The sequence below is a fragment of the Tupaia chinensis genome, unplaced genomic scaffold (assembly GCF_000334495.1).
Source record: "Tupaia chinensis unplaced genomic scaffold, TupChi_1.0 Scaffold000183_1, whole genome shotgun sequence".
NCBI classification, from domain to species: domain Eukaryota; kingdom Metazoa; phylum Chordata; class Mammalia; order Scandentia; family Tupaiidae; genus Tupaia; species Tupaia belangeri.
This window is the reverse complement of record NW_006159658.1, coordinates 409,488-410,758: the sequence shown is the minus strand read 5'-3', so window position 1 is coordinate 410,758 and position 1,271 is coordinate 409,488. Positions and strand designations below refer to the sequence as shown.

General features: G+C 47.8%; 1 protein-coding gene across 1 annotated transcript in view; it reads left to right on the top strand.

The window, feature by feature from the left end:
• The first annotated feature begins 775 nt into the window (after positions 1-775).
• APOBEC1 (apolipoprotein B mRNA editing enzyme catalytic subunit 1) overlaps positions 776-1,271 on the top strand; it is a 20,244-nt gene continuing 19,748 nt past the window's right edge. Inside the window, exon 1 of the mRNA XM_006146616.2 lies at positions 776-892. Within this exon, the coding sequence (XP_006146678.2) occupies positions 805-892 (88 nt within the window). The 5' untranslated portion in view covers positions 776-804. The remainder of the gene's footprint in view (positions 893-1,271) is intronic.

Here is a 1,271-nt window from a genome sequence, read left to right as displayed (position 1 = left end):
AAAGACAGCGTTTATGGTTTCCGGGTGACACAGAGTAGAATGGATTTGGCAGTGAACCTGCGCCTCCAGGGAGAAGCGAGAACGCTGAAGATCTGCACTCTGCTACCTGACTCAGAGGCGGGGGGCCTTCTGCTTTGGCACTTAGCAGTGCTCTTCCCCTTTCCAGCGGGGAGTGGGACAAGGCGCGAAATGAGAGGAAGTTAGAAGCGGGTGACTGGGCGCTGAAGGCCAAGGCCACCGTCCCTCAGGTACAGGGAGAACCTTCAGGTTATTGAAGCAGATTCATTCTCTCTTAACAGTGCTGTCTTCTCTCCATTAAGGAACAATGGCCATGGGGTTGGCAGGTTGTGTGGTGGTTAAGGAGCTCGGCTCTCACACGGCTGACCACGGTTAGAGTCCTGGACCTGGTGACCTGGTGACCTACTTTCCCACTTTCTCTCTCTCGCTCTCTTCAAATTAAAAAATAATCATGATAAAATAATTCTTAAAAAATGTAAAAAACAAAACAAAACAAAACAAATAAAAGGACGACTACCTTAACCTTAATGTAAAGAAAAAGTTACTAACGTGGCTGTCACCAGCGCAGAGCTCGGGAACGGGGGATCCCTAGTGAGCCACTCTGAGGACTAGTGTCACTTGCGTCACAGGCGTTCTTATCACCCAGGCACAAATCCCCACGCTAGCTTCCCTCTTGGTCGGCCGTGTGCATCGTCCGGACACCCAGTGACTGCCTGAGACTCAGGAATGAGTCACCCTCTGCCCACGCCGGTGGCAGGGGCACACCCCAAGTAACAAAGGTCAGGTATGCTGCTGGAAGGAGCACTCGGCACACCCCACAGCTCCAGGGGAAGGAGTCCAGACACAGACACAGACGCCATGACTGCTGGGCCAGGTACGTGGGGCCAGGGACCGGGCGAGTGAGCTCCGTACCTTTCTTTATTAGCGTGAGAGTTGTGTGTTTGTGTGTGTGTGTCCTGCTCATTTTTGTATCCTTTGGTTATTATGTAACTTTCCTACCATTAATTGATATATTAATATATTTTTAAAGAATTATTTCATTTTTTAACATTTATTTTAATTTGACCAGAGAGGGACAGAGAGAGAGAAGTGAGAAAAAAAGCTGCCAGATCTGGGACTCGAACCATGGTCAGCTATGTGGGAGTCTAGCACCCTTAACCACCATGCCACCTGCCAGCTCCAATATATTCATGTTATTAAACAAGATTGATTATGGTTATTCTTGTTCTAGATTTATTTAATTTTTTTATTAT